The following is a 26883-nucleotide window of genomic DNA, read 5'->3' as shown; positions in this document are numbered from 1 at the left end:
AAAAAAAAAACCCAATGTACATGTAAGTATTATTGCTAACTGTATTCGTCAATTTTCTTGAACTTTTATCATTATTTAATATAACCCTAGGATTGAACTAATTTACCCTTTGATTTGTATACGCGTAGTACTTAGATCCTTAGTCATAGCCTAAATGTGGTGATAAATTATTCTTGAATAGAAACCATGTTATATTAGGCTTATTTAATAAATATTAAGTCTTACATCAATGAAGTCGTATTTAGCGTTGTAGTTAACATGTCTCTCTCCGAGCTCATGCATAAGAGACTGAAGTTTTTCCGGCGTCCGTATCCGAGTCAGACATTTATCTACCGTCCCCATTACACGGAGTGCATGTGACCGCAAGATGGCGCTGTGTTCCATGTCATCTTCAGCCAATTGTTGGAACGGTAGGAACGCATCTTTTACTTCTGGATGAGTTTGAAATAAACTGAAAGTATTGATTATACTAAAATACTAAAATTGCATTTTTCTTCATTAAAAATAATCGTAGGAATAGAAAAACCAGTTATAGAACCTATAAAAATATGTCGTCGGGTGGACAGACAAATTACGGAAACAGGATATCATCTAATTTATATTAAACCAAAAAAATATCCATGTTTTAGAACCAATGAACACATAACGATGTTTGTATCATAAACAAACCAATGGTGTTACATAAAAATTGTAAACATGATATCTCTGCAAGATAGTTCTAAAACAAAATCAAAAACAAGATTTCATTTATTTTTTTATTTTTTTTTACAAAAGCGTGAATCGTAAACACGGTGTATTTTATATCACCTATGCATTTACTTGAAAGCACTATGTTTTTTCTTTCATACCAAACCTATGCGTGATTGCGGTCCAAATATTCATTTATTTGGTATGGATGCAGGCTTAATTTTGAATATTGAATTAAATGTTTACAACATTTGGACACAATCAAGGACAAAACAGCGGGAAGATAATCGGTACTTAAAGACGAAGAAAACGAATGAGTGATTTCGATTAAACTTAGTTAAACGAAGGTAATGAAAGGTTCTACAATTAGAAAGCAAATGCATGATTAAATCCAAAGCTTTGCATTAAATAATTTACAGCCATTAGACCAATCTTTGTAATTTGCTTCTTTATAAATGTAATGTATAAGTCGTAGATTTAGGTCATTACTAGCTAAAGAAACGATGCACACTACATAGCTAATGGCGGATAATGAGGTTGAATGGATGGAGATGCCAAGCATCTTGATGTAATGTAGAAACTGATTATAATCTTATGTAATTGTTTGTTTGCATGTTTTCACTCAAAAGCTTAAGAGTTATTTACCATGATATATTGTCAGCTAGAAATTTTGATCATGGGCATTAGAGACGTTATGATTTATATAGTTAAAGCATTTGGTATGAAATGATGAGTGTAAACTGCATGCTTTATTCTTAAATCCGTATACGGTACTGTGTGATAAAATGCATTATTGTATTACTAGTATCTTGATATTCATTATTTAAAACAGTCTTTAAAAACCGGTTTCATACTATCAAAAATAATCTTATATTTCAATAATTTTCTTATTTAAATTCCACAAAAATAATCAATTTGTATGATTGGAGATATTATATATATATATATATATATATATTATATATATATATATATATATATATATATATATATATATATATATATATATATATATATATATATACTTTTATGCACTATGATATGATTTGTGCCCAAAACAGACTTTCGTAACTGTACATAGGATCCTTAAAATGCAAATACAAAATTATAAAATCTACGTTAGAGTATTATATTACATCAAGGAGAAAGAATGAGTCACGAAATAATCGATTGTCCCTTTAGTAATGGAGAATTGGCAGAGGAAATAGTATGTTTCGTATCAGGTTGCTACTTTATCTATACAACTATATCAAAATAATAGACTCGAATTTTGGGGCTTTAATACCGAGAAATCGGAAGAGTAATGTCTTTTCACTGGATGAAATATCTGGTTTCAGCGCTGCGGAAACCCTTTGGAAACTCTGCGGAAACTTAAGGTTACTTTAAGTTTCCGACAGGTTTCAGCACGGAAACTTCAAGTTTCATTAAGTTTCCGCAGTGCTGAAACTTAGGCTGTCCATGAATCCAAATGGTTTCCGCAACGGAAACTTACTGAAACTTGAAGTTTCTGCATAGTTTCAATCTCCATATACGTTTGGGATACATATTGTTTACAAATGGTTTCCGCGACGGAAACTTACTGAAACTTGAAGTTTCTGCATAGTTTCAACCTCCATATACAATTGGGAAACATATTGTTTACAAAGGGTTTCCGCAACTGAAACTTACTGAAAATTTTTATATTTTTTGCTTTCACAAAAGCTGAGCAAGGTTTCTACTGTATGTAAAAACAAAACAATTTCAAACAGTTCCAAATTTATTTGTTCAAAAATCTAAAATTGTTTCCAATAATAAATAAAATACAGCCAAGATACAATAATAGAGAAACGTCCATATGGCAATTCCCTTATTAGGGACTTTTATTTGAAAAATGATAAAATTGCACAAGAAAAAAAACTCCCATAGAAATCTTTACATTTGTATTTTTTTTCATCTCGATTAAATGCCTATCAAATCTCCCTTTAAAAATGCAACAAAGATCTTACTTTTTTAAAAATATGAATGCAATTTACTAAATAACTGCACGTACATGAATAAACAAAGAAAACTTCACTGTTACATGAACATGATACACTTGTCTCAATTTGTTTTGAACTACAATGAATATGTACACCATAAAATATTTTTGAAAAGTCTAAAGTATCCATCTTTAGTAAAAAAAAAAAAATACACTATAAGATAGTAGTTGACTATAGAGGTATGACCCAGATTTGATTTGAATATGTCAATAAATTCCAAAATGAGGTCAAAGTGACCCACTTACAAGTTGGGATAAACCTTTTCTTTGTTAGTAATATAATCTAATGTTTTACAATAGAACAGGATTTGATATCATTTTTTTGATAATCCATTAAGTCCAAAGTGAACTTTTCATTTCCACCCATGATGTACCAACTGACCAGATTTTAATATCATAAGCCTGTCAGTATTTAATAGATGACCCAGAGGGAGATATGAAAAGCTTGTTGGCCAATAAAAAGCTAACAATGGAGCTGTCTGTCAAATCATGTGCAAAAATATGATGTACACATTTAATTAATTATGCTGATTGCAACACACTTCATTCCTGATGAATATTCTTCTTTACACACGGTTTACCTTCCTACATTTCACTACTTTACCTACATTAATATTTTTAAATCCAAGACATGAAGTAAAATATACATTGTTTATATATGACAAGTATTACTACATGTACATGTACTTGCTTTTTGTAGCATGAATGTATAAAATACAAAGTATCACACAGATCATTCACCTTACGATTCTCATCAATACCAGCATTTTACTTATGATATAAAAGCTAATTCCAATTATATATTAGTTACATAACACAGATTAAAATAAAACCCACATGGAAACAACTTTCCATCCAAGTAATTTTGTTATATAAAAATTGTAATACATGGGGTATATGTTGTCTTTATATATTTTCATATACGACATAATTGAATATTGTTTGGTGTATTTTATCATTTCTATGACCCATGCATTCATCTCCTAATGCAGTGTTTTTACATTTAAGATAGGTTTCTTAATTTTTCATATATTGCTGCAAATAAAAACTAAGTTATCAATAAATGTTTAAACTAAGAAAATGGAAAAAAAGTAGTTAACACTTATCAACTTGGAGGTGTGAGGATATATGTTACATGTAGTCTAATATTTTATGCAATATTTGCAAATATAACAAATTATTTAAGAAAATGAAAGTTAATATCTGCAAGGTCTAATCAATCATTTAATAAGTCAAAACCATGTGATTTTCTAAGATTCTAGCTTACAGACAGACATTGTAATATACTGGTATTTGATCATATAAAAAAAGTACTTTTATAGTTTATAGGTTTTTTGAAATGAGAATACTTTACAGTTAAAAAGTCTTGTTCTGCAGAGGTTTAGTCGAGTCGTAGAGATGTGTCCATTCGAATCAATAAGGAGTGTCCTTGGCTGTTGTTGATGTAACCCGAGTCGTAGTTTATGGAAATAGGCCTTTTTGGGGGACTTTCGAGCATTGTCCAGACCGGTGAAGCACTCATATGATCACATCATGGCTACAGCAGACTTAGTAGTTCTGGACAGTGGTAGCATTAAAATTCTTCTTCTTGCGATGAACTTGTTCCTTTCACTGGGCTGTACTTTATGTCTGTTCTATTTATCTTAAACATGAATAATAAAGTTTCATTTAGATTTTGAAACAATAAACATAAGTCATTCAGCCTAACATGTAATAAAAGCATTCTGAATAAAATTCTGAATACAGAAGCTACCATGCAGTTGCCAGTTGCTGTTTGAACTATGTCATATAATGACTACAGTAGTATCTGGTCTAAAATGTTTCATTTTATGTTTGAAGCTGTTATTTTCATTTTGATTCAATTATTGTTTGTTGAACAATGGAAAAAACTTATCAACAATAAGTGTGTTTCACCCCCCCCCCCCCCCCCCCCATCAACCTCCTTTTCAAGAACTTAGACCTGGATTTCCCAAAAATTACTACAGTAAATTATAAACATCCAACACATGTATAAGTTAATGGTGAAAATAATCAATTCCAAAGCAATACCTTGCGTTCACATCGTCCAGCTGGTCAAAACATTCACCCGAATCACCGAACAGAGGATGCAACTAATCACCGGAAACATTGATTTTGAATGCTGTCAATGCTGAAAAAGAAAAACGTGAAAGATTTCATTTTCCGGATTTAATTAATAATTTTTTTTCGTTACATTTAGAGTTTGTAAATTGTATAATGTGCGAAAGATTCATTGTTCGTCTTGTTTACCAACCAAGCATTCATATATTAGGGACGTTTATATAAATATATATGTATGTATACCCTGGATAATCTTGATTATCATGCATATAAAGTTGGTTAATGGTTAACTTGGTCAAAACGTATATTTAAAAGAGATACGGTAATAAAAATTAAAACGCCGAACCAAGTTTGAAAAAATGACGCCATCTTGATTTGATGGAGCGAGATCTCGTTTACAAATGAGAGATAAATAAGAGCCTTGAAAATGTTATTAGGAGTATCTATATTGAGAATTAAGTTACCTTGACATGAGTTCTTCGTTCCTGCATTATCTCCTTGTTGTAGAGGCTATTAATGCTTCTCAATTCTCCATTTTACAACAGCACCTTCTTGTCCATTTTAACCTTCGCTCGGAATCATAAAGTGCGCCAATACTGACCAATCAGAACCCGCTAAATCTTGGAAAAGTGCATCTTGGGATAGTTTAAAATGAATAATGTTTAATCAAAATTATCATTTTTTACCGAATAGTATACTTTAAACATGTATATTTATTTTAAATAAGAACTGTCGGAGTCAGTATTTCCTGGTTAAATACGACAAAGTATTGGCGTGTGTTTGTATTTGTAACACGTGATTAACCCCCAAAAAAAAATGGCCGACCGTTTGTTTACAAATGTCTAATGAAATGGTGTCCGGTCAAGTCGTACACAGACCAACTCGTATACAGGTCAACTCGTATACAAAATTTCCGCATAACAAAACGAAAGTCAACTTGTATACACAAAAATTCCCGTATACCTAACCGAAAGTCAACTCGTATACAAAAAGTTAGAAACAAAACGTAAAAGTAATTTAAAAGTAACTTAAAAACACTTGGTTTCTTGTAAAAAAAATATCTTTATATATTGCTTCCGTAATTCAGCGGAAAAAGGACATATAAGAATAAAATGGATGTTATCAACTATTACAAAGATTGCAAAATTCATACAGGTATAATTGTGCACTATCATTAAACTCGGTAACGATGTGAAATTACAAAAAATAAAATAACAATAATTAATTGTGTCAATCCAATCATTATTATTTGGTAATTATTTCTAAACATCAAAACAATAATTGTTAAAACAACAAGCGCCGTGTTTCTTGCTTCTCCAAACAGATAACGGAAAACTTCATAAAGACTAATTAAAATACTCCTCATTATTTTGTTTGAAAAAAAAATATATCCAACCTTCTGCTGTTATATATAATTATATGTAATTTCCCAAACTTTTTTCAACATGATACGACACCTGTGTGTTTCCTGACGACGAACTGTAAGTAATATACCATTGATTTATAAGTTAAAAATTTGTTTATTCATATAATGAGTGAAAAATGAAAAGTGAATATAAAAGTCACATATGAAATTTCTAAAAATAATTATATATATATGTGACTTTGGTCCTATTCCATAAAAACATTTTTAAAATTAAACAGACAGATATACGGCTAGCAATCTATTGCCTACCTATTTTATGTGCGGAATTTTTTGTATACGAGTTGACTTCTCGTTTTTTATGCGGAAAATTTTGTATACGAGTTGACCTGTATACGAGTTGGTCTGTGTACGACTTGACTGTAAATCAATGAAATTAAACAAGCTTTAATGAGACATATGTATCAGATTTTGTCTTTAACTATATTTTATTTACATGTACTGATGATTTTGCCAAACTAAATATGATAGAGCCATATATAGTTTACTGACAAGTACTTGTCCAATTTTCACCGCGATTCTAAGCACGGTCATATTCTTATTCAAAATATAGAGGTGAAAAAATATTATGTTCATCACAGAGCAGGTTCTGCATGAACACACAGAAATCACAAATATAATTAGATGCCGATCAATTAACGGGGTCCGGTTAACAGCGTTCACCCGTACGGTGAATTTACAACTACGATGAATTGATGGCAATTATTTTACAGTTACACATGTGCACTGATTGGTCATGCGATGAACAGTACGTTAAGAATACTTATGAAATTAAAATACAAACGCGTTAAACAAGCCGGGAAGTAAGACGTACACGTCGGACTGATATATAAACAAAATATAATTTTAATTATTTGGTATACTTTCTACATCAAATGTATACGAATGTATAATCAAATTTTAAAAATGGGATTAAAATCACGTGCACCACATGGCTAGTGCTGGATTTTAAACTGATTTTGTAATATAACGTATAACTTCAGTAAAATGATAAATAATGCTTATTATATCTTATAACAGAAACATGAGCATGTTTCATAAACATGTATCAATATCTATGTTTACAGTACAGAAAGTAAATACAAAGTATAAAAATGCACGAATCACATACGCGTCGAACCGGGGGGGGGGGGGGGGGGGGGGGCTAGGGGGGGGGGGGGGGGGGGGCTTAGTGCAAAGTTAGACTTAACCAATAGGCATATAGCCCCCCCCCCCCCCCACTTTTTCTCGCCGGAAATGTTAATGTTCCTAAATTTACCTTGAAAGATTGAGAAGTTGGAGTAATAGGCATACTAGCCCCCCCCCTCCCGACACGGATTAGGAATTTCATGGTTTTGGGGAAAACATTTGGGTAGGGAAATTTATTTTCGGAAGTATATAGTATAGGTATATATATACCCCCCCCCCCTCCCCCCACGGATTAGGATTTTCATGATTTTGGGAATTAGGGTTTTTCCTCAATATTTCTGAGGATTAGTCTAGCCCCCCCCCCCCCCTCCACTTTCAATTTGCTTCCGACGCCAGTGAATCATGATACAGTCATACATGCAGTAAAGTCTGAAATGCATGTAAATAATTAAACAATTATTATATTAGACTTAAACTCCAAGTGGGTTTTACTTGTTATTATCAACTGTAGAATTTAAAAAAAAAAATTTCTGTGTACATGTGTTGGCGTTGCATTAAAAAAGAAATGAATTAGCTCTAAACTTCAGGTTGTACGAATATTTGGTACGATTTGTAAAAATTTACAACGACTTTACCTTAATTTGTTTGCTTAATTAGTTACTGTACCTCAAGGTTCATTCAAATGATAACTAAATGATTTAAGAAGGAGTCTTACAAAATAGGTATATTAATTTATTTTACGAAATAATTATAATTTACTTATCAGTTTTACTGACTCAGGTACACACAAATTGAAAAAAAATTCCCGCCAGGCTCCAGTTATAAACTCACGCTTCGTACTGTGTATATGTTATGTAACAGTCTTTTGTTCACTCCTGACAGAAAAAACCCTGCAATCCACACAGAATATACAGGAAAATCACAGAGGAGGTCACCTGGACAAAGAATGTATACACATGTATACACGTGCCCGAGTACCTAAGATTAATGATTTCATCATATGCATTAAACAAGATCAGACATCAGTTTTTCTTTTCAAATTCAATTAATTACATAGTAAGGTTCTTAATCGCCTTATTTGCCACATTTGAAGATAGTTACATGTATACATATAGTTTCAGTCACGCTGAAACCTTACTATACATTTTAGTATGTACGGATTCATTATCATTAGGCTAGAATTAAACTTAAACCTGTTTAAAATAAATGATATCACTATTAAACTCAAATCAAATTTAGTAATAGTTTCAGCAATGCGTAAACCATTTGGAATCTTAACTTAAAGTTTCAGCATACTGAAACCTAGCGGAAATGTTCTGAAACTGATTGATATTTCCATAATAATTTACACAACTTTTCACATGATTCAAATTAAGTTTCCGCATTGCGGAAACCATAAGGAATCTTAACTTAAAGTTTCAGCATACTGAAACCTAGCGGAAATGTTCTGAAACTGATTAATATCTCCATAATAATTTACACAACTATTTTCACGATTCAAATTTAGTTTCCGCATTGCGGAAACCATCAGGAATCTTAGACTAAAGTTTCTGCTGACTGAAACCTAACGGATACTTGCTGAATCGATATAATGGTTTCCGCATTGCGGAAACTATACATGAAACTTCAACTTCAAGTTTCAGCAAGGTTTCCATATAGTTTCAGTTTTGCTGAAACTTGATTTTTCATCCAGTGTTTGTTTTATATATTTTAAACATCATTGGTACTTAAAGATTACCAATTTGGCTTTATTTTTTCTCAATCAAGCTTTGCTTATTAACAATCAACGAAAATTCCTTTAAAAAACCCGGAAATCATCTGGATTTTTTAAATTCTAAAATGTTGCGCATGCGCATTACATTTACGCTAAATCATGGGAGGCTTTTTAGTTTATGTTTCAACAATATCACATTTGCATGGATCAACTCAGAAACGATATTACAAATATTCATTGAAAATTTGTCATTTATTCTGTTCATCATAGGAAATACGGGAGATAAGTAAACTCTAACTCAGTTAGAAAAATCCCGTCAACATGGTGTGAAAACTCGAAGTGAGTAAAAAACGTTGGTGAAAAAGATGAAATTAGGTATTTACAGTCTCAAAATAATTTTTCTATGAATAATTTGACTGTTATTTTCAATGCAGCTTCATTATTTTTCGGATCGATTTTGCAGTTTTTGGCTATATTATGGGTATATGGGATGCATTTTAAATTTGGGAAGGCTTGTCCAGAGACACGGTTAGATTATTCTAACTAAGCAGAGTGAAGTGAAATCAATAGCATTATTGTAGACCTAAAGCTTGGTTATGTAAATGTCAACAATACGGTGTGTGGATATATCTCAGTATTTCGTATATAAATGTTCGAAATAATATGCAATATCAACCCGTGCACGCAAGGGTAAAAGAATAGTTGATTAAAATAAAACCAAGGGAAATTAAACAACAACCACGTTTATACAGTAGAATATTTAAAATTGACTGTATGACATTGTTCTCTCATGCAGTCACCTTTATAGACCATTCCAATTCCATTCAGCTGGTTGAATGGCATTGGTTAATCCTGTGAACTCACCAGCATATTTACAAACGTTTATATTTTCTTTAGGTTTTGTATAGATGACTCACTATATTAATCTAAAGTATAAATGTAACTGTAAATAAATATTAATTCTATCAATTTAAGGTTTGAAGTCTGCATTGAATGCAAATAAGACAATTTAAGAAGCATATTTTACTTATTGAATGCATGCAATACTGTATACAGGGTTATCTTTGCCCCGTGTAACTTTTGCCTTTCTACACCTGCAAACAGTTTCGCCCCTACCTAATTTTGCCAAGACACAGTTGTGTTTTAATAGAGATATTTTGAGACAATGGAATTCGCCCAGTTTTAAATTTTCCCGTTGAGAACGAAAGCGAAAAGGGCAAAAATAAAAGCAGTCTGCCAAAAACCATTCATATAATTAAAAAAATGAAAACAAAGACAGTTGATTTTGAAACATCAGACCGTTTGATTTGGCCAAACTGCAATAAAAATTTACTGATTTACGTGTGGTATATTCTTTTTCTTCTACAACAGAACACTTTCCATTGTGTTATTTTCTAAACCCCTTTATTTTCAACAGCTGTTTTGGAAGAATAGTACATACATTCAACAACAAGTGTTTCTAATTTGGTCAAATTGTTCAATTAACCACTTCTTGCCTCTAACTTTTATTGTTAAATGGTTAAGCAACATTAATTTTTATTCTATAAAAATAGAAGTAAAGTTCATTTTTCTAGATTTCGTTAGTTTATACGTTTTTAAAATAGCACACTTCATTTTTTTTGTCTTAGGTGCAATCGTATTCTTTTATCCTATATCAATGTATCATTTTATAAACACCTAACACCTTTTATTGATTTGGCATTTTTTGTAGCATTTGCCTGGAGCCAACTTCAATGTTGGTTCATAACAATCGATCAAATATCAAGTCACACAATGGAAAAAAACACAGGCATTCCTTTTATCAGCTGGAAAAACAACAACAACAACAAAATATTAACCAGTGCATGAAGTTCTTGCCTCCTCCTGCTCTGAGTTATGTCCAAGACACGATGTAGTGTTGATATCGATGATATCGACGATATTGTATCGATATCGACTCATTGATTTCAATATAATAGAACTTAAATGCATATGTACACAACTACAGCTGTCCAAATTTAACGTCCATATTTGACGTTGATATCGTCGATATCGTATCGATATCGATTTTCTGTCCTCAACTAAATTTGTCCATATTCATGTCGATATCGTCGATATCGAAGATATAGTATCGAAATCGAGTTGCATATGTACACAACTACATATGTCCATATTTAACGTTGATATCGACGATATCCTATCGATTTGCATATGATCCCGTATAAAAATCTATTTTTCTTTGTTAACAACTTAAGTTGTCCATATCTTATGACGATATCGACGATATCGTATCGATGTCAATTTACATATAAACACAACTGCAACTCACCATCCAATGCTTATCTTTAAATTTGACTATCTAGACAATCAAAATTATATCATTTTACAATCCTTTAAACCCATCATTTAGATGTCTTCTCATTGTTAATTATTTAATTTTATTACCGATAAATTCAAAGGAATTCATAAGAGTCAATATTAAGGTTGATATTGTCATTTAAGATAATATTGTTTTATTTGTTTAAATGCAATTCTTAAGATCGCTATTGTTTAGGATATCGTCATTTTGTGAACGATATCGCCTACAAATAGGTAGCCTTAAAACTTATTAGTGTCGATATTGATATCGTAATTTTGTGAACGATATCGGCGATATCGACAATAAAATTGATTTTGCAACTTCATCATTGTATGTCAATAGCCATGTCAATATCGTCAAGTTGTGTACGATATCGTCGATATCGACACCATAATTGGTTTATCATTTGTCAAAAATTGATTATCGATGTCGATATCGTCATTTTGTTGTCGATATTGTCGATATCAACAACAACGTTGGTCTTTGACATTTTCTGCTAGTTTTTAGTTGTCTTCAAAATAGTAATGATGAAATCTAATGTATTCACGCTTCGAGTTCAGGTTCAATTTAATGGCCATAACATGTCTGTCAAGCAGCTCTCGAGAGATTGGAATTACAATTGATTGTTGCGTGTCACTCCGTTCTGAGCATTGTTTTAACTTTAATTACTATTTTTTTTATGATGAAGTATCTTAAATAAAAGAAAATGATTGATTGGGACGAATTAGACACAATACAAATATACCAGTACTTTACAGTACTTTAAAATACCTTGAAATCATAAAAGCACGTCTAATTCATAAACGATGTGCACTGCTGCTAGCTATTTGAGTTATATTCCACAAGGAGTGGCATTATTTGAACGATAGTCCTGTTTAATGTATAAGTAGTGCTAAAATGATTGTTTTCATCACACACAGCAAATATGATTTAACAGTCAGGCGTTCGATGTTAATCATAGCTTATCAAAACAGCTGATTTGATCAGTTTAGGTAAATAAGGACTGCAAACACACATTCAGATAGAAATAAGAGTCAACATTTTAAAGAGTTAATAATTCTAATATGTTTTATCTATTTATAATAAATCAAGTACATTTTTGAAATGTTAAGCAGTGTAGAATTAACTATTCCATTCTTTAAATTCATAGCAATTGAAATTTTAATCAGGCATGTTTTCGTGACATAAAACGTATCAATAATATCGGTTATATATTTATGGTATTACAATTCTTAAAGTTATGCATCTCAATCGCCCGCCTCAAGAGAATGTGTGTCAATGATAGTATAACTATTGTGTCTACGGCTGTGTCTGTTTGACATTCCACTTCTAACAACACTTCTTTGACAATAACATATTATAATCTTACGTTACAGAAAGACATCTGCGGAAAGCAGTGCTCAAGACCTCTTTTAATGAGTTAAGAGAAGGCAATCGATACATCTTCTAAACATAAAACAAGCTTGAAAACAAAACCACTCGTGTCAATAAAGATTTGCGATGCTTAAAGATATTCGTTGGAAGCGAAATCACCCCTGCGAATGTGTTCGGAATGTTTTCTTTATCGTTGCTAAGGAAGTAATAAATTCAGAGGTGCTCGAATGAAAGTTCACGAGACTTCACCGATATTTGTTCAGTTCCTGTGAAATTTCGAGCGGAAGTATAAGTGTTCGAATAATATTCTCAAAATACGTAAGTACTGGTCGTTTTTCATATCATATCCTACTTTGATTTATGTTAAAACGGGAAAAGCTTTCAAGTTGTATGTCTTATTTTACCATCTAGCAGTTATTTATATTAAACGATAATATTCAGAACAGAGTTATCGTTCGTGTTCAAACACGTGTAGAGTGGTTGAAAATATAAACACTGGGTTGCTTAATAAAATCATAGCCATGTTTGATGCTTGTGGTGTGCAATACCATGTTTTAAAAAAAATAATGGGTGACTTTTTTGCATTAATACTTAGTATATCAAGCCATTTTCAAGGAACATTCTGCATAAAATGGTATAGCCTGTTTCACTATTGATGTTATTACTAGGTCAGGCGTGGATCGAAAATTAATCCTCAGGAGGGATCTTTTTTTAAGCATGTTAGTTGTTGCAACAGCAGACAAAAACTAATTTTTGTATAGTCACATTTATTTTTAGAACACATTTTATTCACCAATCAATGAAGATAAAGTTTAAAATCAATAAACCTCTAGATTTTAGATCTGACTACTAGAACCTAGATACTGTGAAATAGACTTTATACACGAGGTACGATTTTTACTGCGAAACTGAAAGGGTCAAATTAAACCACGTGGTCTAAAATTTGAATGACAATAACATTCGCAGGGGTGGAAATGAGATCTCTCAACAGTAGATGGTGAAGAAATCCACTTCTTTTAAAATTGTTCAGTTTATCATTAACACAATATAAAGATTGATAAGTTTATGATATCTTCCCGGCTTTGAAAATGTCATGGACGCAATTAAAACTACATGCACCACGATCACGATACTGTGTGAAACTGCTATTGAAACTTTAATGACGTAAATCTATCACGCACACGTGATTTAAACTTGAATATCTATATTATATATTTGCATAATTATGAAATTTTAACAAGACAACACTGCACATTAAAAATTATATGAACAAAAATAATGATAATTATAAAAATACTGTGAATAAACGTATTTTTGCATGTTTAATTGGTAAAAATTGGTTTTTCAACAAATTAGCTTGATTTGAGTAAGCGTATTTCTGGTTGCACCTTTCCTTTAACATAATTCCAGGGTATTGTGCGTTTTACTTGATATAGCAGAAGCTGCATTTTGCTGAAAAGAACACAGGGCTAAAAGTAACACGTTTCCGTTTTTCCTGTGAGCTTTCAAGATGTAATCAAATGTTAAACATATCTTTCGAAAATGAAAGTACGAAATGTACGAAGGAATTACTTTAATGGTAATTTATAAAAGGTGTTTAGATATTTAAAGTAAAAGTTGTTTAAATGTTTGAGGTAAATTAATTTACTATCACACTATGTTAAAACCTGCAAATTTAACATCATACCTTGAAAATACCTTTTTCAAAACATTTATGGCATGTGTTTATCATATGATCAGCATGTTAAAAAGACAACATATTTCTTATTTTTGTATTTAAAATGTTTTAATATTTTTATGCTTAAAAGTTTCTGTTTTGCAATTAATTTTGTTGCAAAGAAATTTAATATCAGTATCTTCACTCTATTAAAAAGCATTTGTATCTTTTCAATGTAACGATGCACTTCATTACTTCGTCTAATGTAGTTTTAAGACATATACATCTCTAGCTAATTACAACTACAACATTTTGCTTTGAAATACATAAAAAATCTACCTACTTCATGAAAGCAACAACACCTATGTTGGCTATGTTGACCTTTATCGAGTTCCAGGATTTCTCTAACAGTTCTAGCTGATCCTCAGACAGGGAGGGTTCCGGACCCCCTCTCTTACTGTAACTCACGTCACTACAGATTGGTCTTGTAACAATTGTGCCCATTTCACAAAGTCTCTATCTTTATCCTCTTGACATTGATTGCTGTAACTGAATTCTAAATCTCATTTCGTAATAACAGCTCTACGATTTTAATCCATGATTGACAAAAACATTTTTGTTTTCGTCATTGTGTTTTTTCATTATACTCCAAACGTAAAATTAAGACTCGTTTCCACACATTTTGAAGATTACTGTTAAGATAATCTGTATCATATATCTTTGGCCAATGAAATTGGTGAGGAATGGAATGATGTATGATGAATCACCACACGAAGGCTTTTTATTCGGCATAACCACATATCATAATAAAATAATACACTGCAGTGAGAGCAATAACCTTCCATACAGCTATCAAGTCAACATTTCAGATAATAAGGGATCCTCACTATAGCAACAGTCAATATGGGCCGTGAGATACAGAGAAGCAGATACAGTAAAGATATCGGTAAAAAGTCATGTCAGACAAGGAAATATGTAAGTCGTACTATAACACAAGAAGTACAACTGTTATGTAAAGGCTCTCAATTAGACAATGTGACACAAGAAAAAGAACAATGCTTCGTTAATGCAGTAAAGCATTGATATCTAGTCAATAACTCAGCTAACAGAAATGTTTTGGACACCTAATAAACTTTTTGTAAACTTTTCTGTTTACTGATCGCTGTTGTTGATCTACCTCAATATAGGAATAGATGGTATGAGTTGCCATTATTTTTTCTGTCGATTTCCTTAACATGTCACCACAGTAATAAGTCTGTCTTTAGTAAATCACGTATTCTTCCTTTATTACAACAGTACAATGTTTTAGGTGAAACAAGCATTAATAATACTCAGCTAAACCCTGTTTTTTTCCATCAACATTACAATTACATGTACTTTTAAAATCAATCATCTTCGATTTTTCAAATTTATTTTATTTACACTTTATTTGATCCTGTGAAAGCTAAAACAAAACAAAAGGCCCATATGCCACATCGCTTACATAAGTAACAGTTCTAAATTTTTCATATAAAACCCTGAACTTTAATAAGGAACGATACACAGTAAAGAAAAACAATAAATCTTGGCTATGAAAATTTATAATGATTCGTTCAATATAACAATCTCAAATTGTATATTGTATGGATTTTCCTATACAATCACTATGGTAAACTCCGTCCTCAGGGGACCCCACTATTGTCCAGGAGGTAAAAAAATGACCATTTTAGAATTTAAACTATATTAGGATACAATTTATGAAACATCATACTTTGAAGTATAGTTTATCTTGCTAAAAAAAAGAAAAAAAGATTTTTCTTAATATATTTCTATGACAATTTTGCTCTACTGTAGAGTTCAACCGATGTCTAAATGGTAGCTTTTAATAACATATTTGTATCAACAAAGCAATAGACTACTTGTGTAGTAACATCGTAAGTGTAGCAATTGCAGTTATTGAGAAGACATTTCCTTTTAGTTTCCTTTGCTGAATTCTACATCCCTCCTGGAGGTGCGTTTAGGGCAAGTATTAAAGATGCATCATTAAAGTCATGCATTAGGAAACTTGGATAATAAAAAAAAATAGTTAATTGTTTGAATTTTTTGTTGTTGTTTCTTTGTTTGCTGTTTGATTGTTGCTTATACACTCCAGGATAAGATATGGCTGTATACCTTATATTAGTTCACTTTTTTTTACTCCAAAGTATAAAAAAGGCAATATTCCATCTTTAAGCTGCGTTATTTTATTACCTTATTTTCGTGTCTTTTCTTTATGTTTTTTTTTTATCCCCAAAGACATTTTCTAATGAGTTAAAAAAAATCGTTCGCAAGGCCTGTTTTTTTCTGTCAATATTCCTCCAGTAAGTAGTGGGCTTTTCTATGGAACGTCAATACATCAAGAGGTTTATGGTGTTACATGATTGCATCGTAAGCTTATTTTAGCCAGATGTTACATAAAATTGCAATTGTGAGATTCGATCGGATTTTAATAATTTTGCTTGATACTTTTTCATAAAGCTTCCTCTAGAATATTAAACCAGGGTTAAATCAACGGCTTATGCATAGGAGATAAATTTGCAGAGAGAGCGGACTCCCCGTGAATTCTTTCAATGACAATATGTTCAGTTTACATCTCAAAGCTGACTTTTTTTTAATTATTATGACCATACATAAATTTCATATGATTTGGGGGTGGGGGTATTTTTAATTATTTTAGAAGTAGTATTTTTCCCACTTACAACTTCTTCCATTTGTATTAGCATTCAAATGTAATATTCAACAACATAATTGAATCTCCTTTACACGAAATCATCGTGAAAAAAAATACATGTATTTGGAAGTAATTGCAAATACCTTGCCTCCATTGTACATAGTTTTACATGTTTTCTCAATCAAAGTATAAACTGTTTTATCGATCTGTTGTAATCATATTTGAAGCTTGGTTTTAAACTTTTTTCAACATTTCCTATGTTATCTGATTTTTCTTTTGATAATGTTTATAATGTGAAGTAGGCTGTTTGTTTTATCGTAGTAATTTGTTAACACAAACTTTGCTTTTGCTGTTTTATAGCAGAAATGTCTTATAGAGCATCAGTTTAATCATATTCTAGCAACAGCAGTGTATTTTTATTATTAACTGCAATATCAAATTAATGAGAAACAAACTGTTTTACGGTGTCTCTAAGGATTTAAAATCAAAAGTATTTCTTTTCTTTTTTGGAAGACGTGATGAACAAATATCCTAATGAACCCAGACCTTGAACCTCTAATGAACAGAAATCAATAATTAGTACCAATGGGAATCTTTTGCCTCTAAAATAATCATACTTTGGTATTGAGTATCAATGAACATGTTCTAGTATTAACGGTTTTTGAAATAACCTTTCATGCTTACACATGAGATTTGCCTATATATAACACAAGTATAATTCAGAAGTTCGCCCGGATTTTCTATTTAGGTCAATTTCAAAATAAAATACAGAATAGGTTATCTTAAACTGTTGAATAAGTTTAATACAAGGTTAAATATATCACTTACTTTAAAATTACAACTATTTTTTAAAAATACCTGAAGACTTTATCAGCAAAATCTTGCATTCATATGTCATGCAATGGATTTTTTCAATTGGGTATTATTAAACTGAAGAAAATTCAAAACAATATCATATTCAACATTTTTCATGATTTATTAAATAACCTGATCCAAACAAAATTAACATCGCAAAGTTTTGCTATAATTTCCTCTATAAACAATACTATACTCTGTCCCAAGATATTTTGGATTCACGTTTGGCTTAATTGTTTGATATTTATAAATACCTGAGGATCCAAACGATGTTCATTCAAAAGTATGAACAATTTCCAAGATTTCTCAGTCAAAACGCCCCTGTTAGCTTATCAGGTTTCAATAAAATGCTAAAAAATGTGATGTCTACGGAGATTTTGCATTGCAGCAAGCCCGGATGATAACGTTGAAATATTGCGCGATGTATTCCGAGTGTATTCCGAATGGAGAAAAGATGTAAACATTCCCCATTATAAATCTCCGTAAGGAATCTGTTTTCGTTCCTGTGAATTTTTCCGAGTGAAAGATGATAATGTGTCAATGAAATTATCTTGGAAAATATCCCTTTCAACTATTTCAATTGCACTTCTTTCACAGGTAAGTGTATTTTTATTAAAAATCGTCAAAACGTGAATCCAAAATATCTTGGGACAGAGTATATCCTTATCGATACTTTAAACGAAAATGCTCTTCAATATACGTTCATGTCAAACGTCTGAGAGAAATTAACTTATATTCAAAATAGAGAGGAGCAAGCGTTAAAAGTTTCAATGGATTCTTTTTGTACAAAGGTCTCTTTCATTCGGAATTTGAGCTATAGATGGTAGTTTTGTCTGGATAAATCTTGGCAAAATTGTTTCAATAAAAAATAAAAGTTGCGTTTTATACAAATGTTTACTAGTGTTTATGCGCTTTTGATAGATATACACAACGACTTCTGAGATCATATAAACTAAGATTGATCCCAAGTTATTTTGTTTTCACATGCTGTATAGCCGTGTGAGTAATAATACCTATTAGAACGTCTAATTGTTCACTGAAACTTCGATAAACTCTCTGACTGATTTTTATAACAATTCATGTCATATTTGGTGTATTTGGTTGCCAGTTTTGCCGTATGATAAAAATATTATTTTACCCTTGGTGTTTGTTTTATGATCTTTATTTTCAAAATTGATTCCAGTGATCAAATTTCTGACCTTGAAATCTTTGTTATTCAGTACCAGAAGCGGTTTTTTTTCCGCATACGATAGCTGCTTGTACTCTTGTATACAGTCAACCATAAGGTTTTATCTCAAATAACAAGTACGTCATTATAATACTGTACATGAATATTTTCACAGATGGCTTTACTTTATTTCTCTATAATTATTAGTACATTTAAGTAAAAGGGTTAACATCTGATGATGTGTCAAACTCGATTACATATTGTAGCCTGATGCAACGTAAAGGCGTCAAAAATTGCATGTTTCTACGTTTTTTCATGACATTTCAAAACTTTGGAAATAAGCCCAAAATGAAATTCCCAATACGACATCATTTAAACATGTGTGAAAAATGTAAATGAGATATTGATTTACTATAGTAAAATCGACATCCAGTTATTTTACACCTTAAGTTTTTCCGTGTGACGTTAGATCAAACCATACATAAAGACATCTTAAAGACTTATAAATAAGTAATCAAAGAATATTTATTCAAATGCATAATAAGCAAACACAAGTGGTATATTAAAACTTAGTTTATATTTAAGCTAGTTTTCAACAAAACACACACTGTCTACGAAAATTCCAGACAACGGTTAAAACTTATTAAAATCTGACAAAAATTCTTTGTCAATGGTAAACCTATTTGATCATAAATCATGTAGATATCTCAGTATAGATGGAATGTTTACATGAATTTAAACACATTTTGCCATGGGTAAAACATTTCTTTCTACAAGCAACAATAGTTGATGCGTTTTTTTCTTTAGTTTTCATGATTTCTGTAGACTTGTATCCCAGTATTATTCTACAATCGAAATGAAAATGAATTAAATCCATTTACATATGTAAAAAGCACTACATGTTTAAAGTAATGCGGGCAAAGTAATAGTTTATAGGTAAAACAGTATAGTATATTACTAGCACACTTAAGTACTTAAAATTCTTACCGTCATAATGTGACGTTTAACCCCCAGCAATTTCAGGTCATCTTCGTTTGAATCCTCAACTAACTGCAAATTTCTGTAAGCCTACATGAAATTGAAAAAAAAATTAAAAAGAAAAATCACCACAATTGCAAATGTATTTGATTAAAATTTATCTCGATAAAGCAAAAAAAGCCAGTGACTATTCGAACCTTTTTAGAGACAGTAATAGGGCATTTAAAGACAATCCACTGGACCGTTTCATAACACGGTGGAGTGGTCAGTGACCCGGCATACGTGTAGAAGCTCTGGTCACAAGGGAGAACATCCAGAGGGGAGATTCCAGACTCCACCTCCCGGTAGTTCCTGCTTTCATAAGTGGACCGTTTCATGCAGTTGTTGTAAATAAAGTCCAAGTCTGGATGGTCCCCACATTGGTATTCTACATTACCCAACGAAAACATTGTGATTATTGTTATATAGGATAACGTTTACCGAGAATGCAAAAATATCTACTGATGATGATGATGATTGTGATGGTGATGATGATGATGAGGTATGTAAAATGGGGGCCTATAATAATATTGTATATTTTCAAATGCTCATAATTTTACACTATGAATCAAATATAATATATACGTGTAAATAGTGAAGATATTTCGAAATAGGAATTACAGTATACAAAGGAGAGTGTAACGTGCGAGTACCCATTATTGCCGAGCACCCATTATTGCCAATCTAACGTCACGTTTGTGGCTGTTACAGTTGCTCTCCCGGATAAAACAGTAATTTTGAAGTAAAAATCACAATTGCAGACAAGGCATGGATTTTTTTTTAAAATATAAATAAATAGAGGATCTCTCATGATTTTCGATGGTATATTATTCTTATTCAACGAGTTGTATGATTTCTATCCCCAAGCCTTGGCGATGGGATAGAAAACATACAACGAGTTAGATCAAAATAATATACCATCGCAAATTATGAGAGATTCTTTTTATCAAATGTTTTACCACATATTTTGTTAATCTCAATTCTTTCTATAAAAATTGTAATTGTGAGCCGCACAACACATTAACTGCAAGACGCCAACTACTTAACGCAAGGAAAACAAGTTCCTTGAAGTTTAACAAACATTTTATTTTCAAACATTTTTTATGAATTTATGAAGAATAAATGAAACAATATTAGATGCTTCTCATTTACAACTCAACTCTTTTCAACTGAATTGATAATTTACTTTTTCATTCTACGTCAACCAACCGTCTATACCTAAGTAATGTTTAATTATGACGTCACATGGCGTACAAACACACAGTGGAAAATAAAAATTCATCCCATGAGTCATATCCACAACATATTGAGATAAACATGTGATAAATAAATATAAAGATTGAAGGCTTATTTTTGAAAATCGTATGACCTTAAACACACTGGACCGTGCAGACAAATTATCGTACCGCGCGTATTTCAAGTTGTCTACCTGGCCTTGTGTGTTATAGGACCGACGATATCTAAAAATAAGCATTTAATGCTTAAAGCTGAGATGAATTCATAAAAGCATTTGGTCGCGATGTCAGTTTTGATCGCTCTACAAAGTGGAATATATATCGCTCGAGAAAGTTACGATCGGTCGCATTTCAATCGAGTCATTCAGGTTGCATGGACTTCTAAATGATAGAATTACACATGGTAGTAATATGTTGGTAAAAAAAGAATAAAGCCAAGTAAAAGGCTGTCAATGTTGCAACAAACCAGGATTTCTTTTATGTGAAATGTATTCATAATTCATGTCAACCCTGAATTGATAAACACTACCTACCGCATTCAGAGAAATGGAATACCCTACATTAATATGCAATGTTTTGCCGAAAAATGACTAAGTTCAAAAACTGGTATTTTTCATTCATTATCAGAAATTAAAATTCTAGCAATATGCACACCTCTGATATATGTACAATTGGTCTACGAAAGAACAACTCCTTATCTTCAAAACTGTAGAAGGAGTAATCCGTATAATAAGGGAACTCTTTTGGCAGCCATCCGCCCGCCCGCTATTTTCACTATTTCAATAACCGTTTTTTCTGTTGAAAATCCCCGTTAAAAACTAAAATCAACAAAACAGAAAACATCGTTTATTCTTTGAAAGAAATCCCGAAGTATCTGCATCATCTTGCACAGATAGTGCTGCTTTACTTGGCGTGCATATCAAATACGTGTGTCGTTCTTACAGAGTACATAACGTCTACATCTTACGGTGGACACCGGCCGCACTGCATTCAACACAGTAGATATGTGATCATAGTCAATCCAAGAAAGTAAGAATGTAAAACATTGTTTTTACGAAAACACCCCGTTTTCTAAAGTCCATGTTACTGCACGATCTACTACAATGTGTGGTTTGCGCATGTTCGATATTATACCACCACCACACAGGGAAACCTTTTACAATGATCGAGGGTTTTTGAAATGTGTTCTTGGATTTTAGTCTGTTTTGTTTCGTTTTTCATTGGATATTCTTTACCAGTGCAGTGATAGAAATGAAATACCTGAATGCGTTGATGCATATTTAGTGGTCTCGGCCTTATACAAGGGATGTGAATGAATAGAAATCGACAACTAAAATGGCGTAGTCTGAGATAAAAGGGAAATAATGCGTATTCATATCAGCTTTAAGTAGATTTGTAAGGTTACACAAAACGTCACCACGAATGTCGTCGTCTGAAGATTTCTCTAGATCTGGTTTAACAGGGTCGTGGTTCCGAATCTCTTCAAAATAGTGTTCCATGTTATCACTTAATCTCTTGGCAAATCTCCCCTTACATTTTGTCCTCTATGCAAAATACACAAAATTATGATTACGAGATTTTAAACATCAGCATGTACAATTATCTAGTCTAACGTGCTTATTAGACCATATACATGTACAATTTAAGTCAATTATGCTCATCAGACGAGACGCATGCCCAATATGAAAATATAAGTTCTTTGTAACTTTTTGTGCTTACCTTCCTATAACAGTGTTTCCTGTAGAATTTCTCGTTCATTTTACCTTCTTCCAACGAGCAAAGATCTTTATCCTACATACAAATAACCACATATAAGAACTTTGTGATATTTATCGTTGACCAACAATATTAACTTACAATGCATACACAAGTGGGGGTGGATGGGTTCAGATTTGCAATTTTTTATTTAATTTAAAAAAATTCTTTAAAACATATTTTTAAATACTAAAATGACACAGAACAAGCCTCTGATATTCATGATTAAAAGGAAATTTAACAAAATTACTGTTTTTCTGTTTGAAAAAGTTAGCTAAAATTCCGTTTATGTAAATGCATAACATAGGTTTTTTTGGAAGGTTTGGTATAACAACGCACGTCTTGTTCGGGTTCTTCCTGGTCTTCTTCCTCCTCTTCGTTTTCCCTCTTGTCTTCCTCTTCTTCGTTTTCCTCTTCACTGTCATCGTCTCTGACCTACAACGCGGATACAACAAAGTAAGATCATTATATCACCTAGTTCATACATGTTGCACACGTAAACTTCTTTCAGTGTGATAAGTCCTAGGCAGTAGTAGGAGAAACAAAGAACGACTTCAAAAGGTACCGACAAAACATCAACATGAATTTAAATGTTTTTATTTACCGCCTTACAATCAGTGCTTCACAAATGACTCAATTGTTCAGCAAGTCAATGTGATTGATAAGTATTTTCATTTTCTAGTATCTTTATCTATTATAACACTGCATATCAATTTTGTAATTTTTAGTCCAATACAGTCTATCGAATATTTTTTTTAATATTTTATCAAATAATGAATAAAGATAATATAAATAGAAGTAGTAAAGAATTCTTTTAATATTATAAGATGATCAAATACAGGGCTTGGTCAAATCTATCATGAAACCCTTCGGAATGAATTAATGAATACCTGTTCCTTAAATAAATCTGATTTGTTTGCAAAGTAAAAGACTGGATGTCTCAGAGAGAGAGAGAGAGAAGAGAGAGAGAGAGAGAGAGAGAGAGAGAGAGAGAGAGAGAGAGAGAGAGAGAGAGACAGAGAGAGAAGAGAGAGAGAAAGAGAGAGAGAGAGAGAGAGAGAGAGAGAGAGAGAGAGAGAGAGAGAGAGAGAGAGAGAGAGAGAGAGAGAGAGAGAGAGAACAGAGAGAGAGAGAGAGAGAGAGAGAGAAAGAGAGAGAGAGAGAGACTGGGCCGTGCCACCACTGTGTAGTACCTTTATCATGACGCCGAGCACTACCAGACTGTCGTTTACAGGTTTGGCCACACCTATGTTATCGAATGAACTGTCGTAAAACACCAAGTGAGCCTTTAAATAGAAAAGATGTAAAACATCATCAATTGAACGCATCTTCGGTAGCCAAATGTCCGATTCGTTTTTCTTATCTCCGGAGATGAAAAAAAGCGTATCGGAAACATGGCTACCGAAGATGAATTGAACGGTAAACATAGCCGACATTTTGATATTGTGTTATCCAGTATTAGGTGATTCCATAGTGTTCTTCCTATATCGTATCTACCTCAGTTGCTTAAAATATAGTTTAACAAATAGTCATTTCATATACTTATTTAATTAAGAAATAAACAGCAATTTAAAAAGATTTTCTGGGATATTAACTTGGTCACGTGATCAAATCTTGTGAAGCCCGAAGGGCTTCTAAGAGGATTTGATCATGTACCATCAAAGTTCAATAAGCACGTGCAGTTATCATTGTGACGTCACGAAAACGTTCAAACAGAATTAAACATTTCCATAGGTTTATATAAGGAAACATACTTGCCAATTTTTTTGGTTAGGATTGCATTGAACTCTTATTGTTTGATGAAAAGGATGGTCGTATTACATATATATCTATTATCTGATAGCAACTGACAAAAATGTTCCTTATTTAAACATACAAACATGATACGATAATGATCAACAGGCTCGTGCTTTACCTCCATTGGATAAAACTGGCCATCGATGGAGTGTTCTGATCCTTCATCATCATCATTGATGTTTGAATCGGACGTACGGTTTGTTTCGTTGCCTATGTGTATATGGAGTTGGGCAAATATGTATTGTTTATCCCCGCGCATAGGGACGTTGGTTAGAATGATATTCTTCTTCAGCCTGAGAGCCTCGTCTGTTTCAACTTTGCAATCGAAGTCCGGAGAGTGTCCTGTAATTAATAATGAATTGTATACTGCACATTCATGCCGCAAAAGTTACAGTGCCGTTATTACGGTATGTATGAGAACGTATAACTTAAATTGGAAAATCAATTTAAGTGTTAAACAACACTATGAACGAATAGGCGATTTGATCAATCCATTTAAATCACAGATGACAATTCATTGGAATTCATATAGATACAAGAATAAAGTAATGAATAAACATGTATATGCCGTATTGCTATATGGAGAGATTGAGAGATATATATTTAAAAGTTTACTTCCTAGAACTAAGAATAAATAATTATGATTTACATTATTTTATCTTTATAAACTTAGTAAGACACGTACATATATAACGATGCATGATTCCAAGACTAGCTAACTACATATATAAACACTTATAACATACCGTTGTTACTGATATTTGCTGGAACTCTGAGGTGAAGGTTGCGGAACTGTAGATTCCCAAACCCCTCCCTGATGGTTTCCGCGGTCTGAATGTTAATGGGCGACTGCCTGATGTCAGACCCACACGTGGACCAGCACTGATGGACATTGCACCACTTCATTGGACCTAACCAAGACAGAATAATGGTAATCGAGATATGTTAGTCGTGAAACGATATCAGTTGTAATCAAAATAGGATATATGTAATCGAAATAGAATAGATATAATAAAAATAGGATAGTTGTAATCGAAAAAGAATAGATGTAATCAAAACAGGATAGATGTAATCGAAATAGAATAGATGTAATCAAAATACTATATATGTAATCGAAATAGAATAAATGTAATCAAAATAGGAAAGATGTAATCGAAATGGGATAGCAGTATATGTAACCAAGATGGAATAGTTTTAATTAAGATATGATACTGTCGTTTCATCAATATTCGTTGAATACAAATTTTCGTGAATTTCGTTGTTAAGTTGATCCATGAAATTAAATGTTCATTGAAGTGCAATTTTTATTAAGATTTTGTATAGATAGGGTCATTGGCCACGAATTTCCGTATCCTCGAAACTATGATTTTCCCTATATCCACGAAAATTGATACCCTTGAATATTAATGAAACAACAGTAGTTTTAATTGACAAAAGATGACTTTAATCATGATCGGTTAGTTGTTATCACGATTGGAGAGTTCCTATCCTGTTTTGATAGTTGTAATCAAGAATAATTGCTTTCAAGACAGGATGATTTAAAACAAATTGTTATAGTACATGTAGTTGTAATAAAGGAACACATAATGTAGTTGTCATTCAGATGGGTAGGATAGCTGCAATTAAGATAATTGAAATGATTACGATGTTTTATTAATATGGAATAGTTGTAACACAGATACAAATAAAATAATTGTAATCATCATTTGATAGATGTCAAAAGATGCATTGAGGAAGTTGTAATTCAGAAAATATTGTTGTTATTAGATAAATCTAGGATGATTTTAAGTATACCTAAAAAAAGTTGAAATCAAGATGAAAAAAAGTCGTAATTAAGATGTGATGATTTCAATCCAAAAGTGATAGTCGTAATAATGTTATCATTGTTTTAATCAAGAGAGGATAGTCATTTATTAAGATAGGATAGTTATTATAAATATGCATTTAGGT

The 26883-nt window shown here is 32.0% G+C and overlaps 1 protein-coding gene and 1 long non-coding RNA gene across 3 annotated transcripts in view; both read right to left on the bottom strand.

The window, feature by feature from the left end:
- Positions 1 to 26883, bottom strand: part of LOC128189428 (nacrein-like protein) — a 37613-nt gene that overhangs the window by 1682 nt on the left and 9048 nt on the right. The window contains exons 3-12 of one of the 2 annotated variants that reach the window (XM_052861038.1): positions 25680 to 25844; positions 25052 to 25275; positions 24330 to 24422; positions 23476 to 23571; positions 23101 to 23172; positions 22799 to 22925; positions 20305 to 20534; positions 20117 to 20197; positions 14761 to 14870; positions 226 to 451 (exon numbers count right to left, since the gene is read on the bottom strand). In XM_052861038.1, coding sequence (XP_052716998.1) covers positions 226 to 451; positions 14761 to 14870; positions 20117 to 20197; positions 20305 to 20534; positions 22799 to 22925; positions 23101 to 23172; positions 23476 to 23571; positions 24330 to 24422; positions 25052 to 25275; positions 25680 to 25844 — 1424 coding nt within the window. Of the gene's footprint in view, positions 1 to 225; positions 452 to 14760; positions 14871 to 19638; positions 19975 to 20116; positions 20198 to 20304; positions 20535 to 22798; positions 22926 to 23100; positions 23173 to 23475; positions 23572 to 24329; positions 24423 to 25051; positions 25276 to 25679; positions 25845 to 26883 lie in introns of those variants that run through there. The other variant, XM_052861037.1, reaches the window with a different exon arrangement.
- LOC128189432 (uncharacterized) lies at positions 2416 to 5532 on the bottom strand. Its single transcript, XR_008244236.1, has 3 exons — positions 5248 to 5532; positions 4754 to 4853; positions 2416 to 4346 (listed from the first exon to the last, which is right to left on the bottom strand). It is a non-coding gene; the product is annotated as an uncharacterized LOC128189432 (long non-coding RNA).

This window comes from Crassostrea angulata, chromosome 6 (genome assembly GCF_025612915.1).
Source record: "Crassostrea angulata isolate pt1a10 chromosome 6, ASM2561291v2, whole genome shotgun sequence".
NCBI classification, from domain to species: domain Eukaryota; kingdom Metazoa; phylum Mollusca; class Bivalvia; order Ostreida; family Ostreidae; genus Magallana; species Magallana angulata.
The sequence above is the reverse complement of the archived record's forward strand: the minus strand, read 5'-3'. Positions and strand labels throughout refer to the sequence as shown.